Source organism: Myotis davidii, unplaced genomic scaffold, assembly GCF_000327345.1.
Source record: "Myotis davidii unplaced genomic scaffold, ASM32734v1 scaffold274, whole genome shotgun sequence".
Lineage (NCBI taxonomy): Eukaryota > Metazoa > Chordata > Mammalia > Chiroptera > Vespertilionidae > Myotis > Myotis davidii.
In genome coordinates, this window is record NW_006285613.1 from 2,202,456 (window position 1) to 2,205,047 (window position 2,592).

The following is a 2,592-nucleotide window of genomic DNA, read 5'->3' on the forward strand; positions in this document are numbered from 1 at the left end:
CTCCCTGGAAAGCAATGGGAAAAATATCCTCAGGTGCGGACTAACACACACAGAAGACGAATGGGGAGGTTCCCGCAGCATATTCATCAGCCCTCCAGGTGTGTGCTTTCCGGGTCACGGGCTCCAGGATTCGTCTCACTGAGTGGTCAGTGGCAGGCCGGGGCTCCTTAGCCACCGCAGCTGGTCCCGGCTGAGGCCTAGATGCCAGCTGTAGGGAGCTGACCACCTGGAGCCTCTCTTGCCCTCAGACCCTCCCCACCCCCATCACTGAGCAGCAGCGGGTCCCTGCCCGCAGAGCACAGCCCCCAATTACCAGGCAGGAGCACCTCTCCCAACCCGACTTCAGTTTCCCTAATTATAGCCGAGGCCCCAGCAGGCCTCCCCCTAATCAGCTTAATGCAGACACACACTCCCCTGCTCCCTGGCTTCTAACTCGCTCTCTGCTGCTGGGTGAGGTTTTCTTTCTTGTAAAAAAATTTTTTTTGATTGATGAGAGGGAAAAAGAGATCAGTTTGTTGTTCCACTTATTTATGCATTCCTTTGTTTCTTTTTTTAATCCTCACCCAAGGATATTTTTTCCATCAATCTTTAGAGAGAGTGGAAGGGAGGGAGGAGGGAGAGAAACATCGATGTGAGAGAGACATGGACTGGCTGCCTCCCCCGTGTGCCCTGACTGGGGCTGCAGATTGAACCTGCAACTGAGGTGGGTGGTAGGTGATCTTTTCTTTTTTTGATGTAATTTTATTGATTTCAGAGAGAAAGGGAGAGGAAGATAGAAACATCAATGATGAGGGAGAATCACTGATCGGCTGCCTCCCGCAGGCCCCACACTGGGGATCGAGCCCACAACCCGGGCCTGTGCCCTGACTGGGAATCAAACCGTGAATCGAACCGTGACCTCCTGGTTCATAGGCGGACGCTCCACCGCGGAGCCACGCTGGCCGGGCTGAAGTACATGACCTTGGCCGGGAATTGAACCTGAGACCCTTCAGTCTGTGCCCGACACTCTAACCAGGGATCCAAACTGGTCAGGGCCGTGGGTTGGTCCTGGTATGCGCCCTGACGGGCACCGAACCTGCAACGTTGGCGTGGAGAAACATCAGTCTCACTGCCTGACTGCCGGCCAGGGCCTCGAGGGCAGTTCTATGTGGCACCTGTTTGGGCTGAATGGTGCCGCCTCCCAGGTTCACAGGTTGCAGCCTTCACTCCCGACCTTCACTCGGGATGGGACCGCTCGGGGACAGGTCTTTGCAGAGGTAAGTACGCTGATACCAGGTCAGCGGGTGGGGGCGGGGGAGGGCCCGGCCCAGCGAGCCGTGCCAGGCGAACCTGTAGGAGGAGGGAACCAGGACCCGGGCAGACGCTGAGGACGACGCGATGGGAAGGCCCCGGCCCTGCCCACACCTGGGCCTCGGACTTCCAGTCTCTGGGCCGAGAAAGCGGGTTTCTGCGGCTCCAGCTCTGCCTGCCCACAGGGCTTTGCTCGGCAGCCCTGGGAGGCCCACCCGGCGCCCATGGCGGGGAGACGGCAGGTGCCAGGGCCCGAGGAGCAGGCCAGGATTCTCCCGGCTTCCCACCGGCTTCCTGGACAGTTACATACAACACCTCCTGCTCCAGGAAGTGGGGGAGTGAGTGGGTGCAGTTCGGGCGCCCGCCCTCCCCCGCCCCAGAGGTGGGAGAGACAGGCAGGGGATGGGGTCCTGTAGGAGAGCTCGTGCCGAGGTGACACGTCCCTGGAGGCGTCCCCTTTCCCTCGGGGGCACCTCACCGAGCCGCTGCTTTTGCTGATATTCCCGAACGAGACCCAATTCATTATCCTCCTAAAAATTGATTTAAAGAGAGAGGCCTCAGCTCAGCACTGCCGAGGCCGGGGTGACGGATGGCTTTATTAGCGGCTTCAATTGTGTGTTTGTCAAATGAGACCAGCAGCCAGGCCCCAGCTGCAGGGCCCCTTCGTTAAGATTCCTCCTCCTCGGTCGGAGGAGAGAAGATGGGGAGAGAAAGGGCTGGTGACTGTGTTCTGTGGGGAAGGTTTTTTTTAAAATCTTTATTGTTGAAATATTGCATCCATCCCCCTTTCCCCACACTGACCCCTTCTGGCCTGCACCTGCCCTAGCGGGGAAGTTTTACTTTTTATTTTTTATTTTTTAAATGTGTTCTTACTGACTTCAGAGAGGAAGGGAGAGGGAGAGGGAGAAACATCAGTGATGAGAGGGAATCATGGATTGGCTGCCTCCTGCTCGCCCCACACTGGGGATCGAGCCCACAATCTGGGCCTGTGCCCCAACTGGGAATCAAACCATGACCTCCTGGTGCAGAGGTGATCACCCACGCTGGCCGGGCTGCAGGGGAAAGTTTTAAATGCCCGAAATGACACGCTAGAGACCTGCAGGGGGCGCAGTGGGCCACAGGCTGGAATAAGGGTCATCTTCCCGCTGGGAGCCCTGGGCCTGGGCCCATCCTCTGCCCCTTAAGCGCTGTCTCTCCTCTAAGCCTCTGCCAGTCAGCAACGCAGCGCTTACTAAGCGCCCGGGGTCCACGGGCGCCCTGGGTGCTGCGTGTGCAAATCCGTAAGAGCCAGAGCAACAGAGC

At 58.1% G+C, this 2,592-nt stretch overlaps 1 protein-coding gene across 1 annotated transcript in view; it reads left to right on the top strand.

The window, feature by feature from the left end:
* Positions 1–1,108: 1,108 nt before the first annotated feature.
* MGAT5B (mannosyl (alpha-1,6-)-glycoprotein beta-1,6-N-acetyl-glucosaminyltransferase, isozyme B) overlaps positions 1,109–2,592 on the top strand; it is a 54,476-nt gene continuing 52,992 nt past the window's right edge. The window contains exon 1 of the mRNA XM_015559220.1: positions 1,109–1,256. Within this exon, the coding sequence (XP_015414706.1) occupies positions 1,168–1,256 (89 nt within the window). The 5' untranslated portion in view covers positions 1,109–1,167. The remainder of the gene's footprint in view (positions 1,257–2,592) is intronic.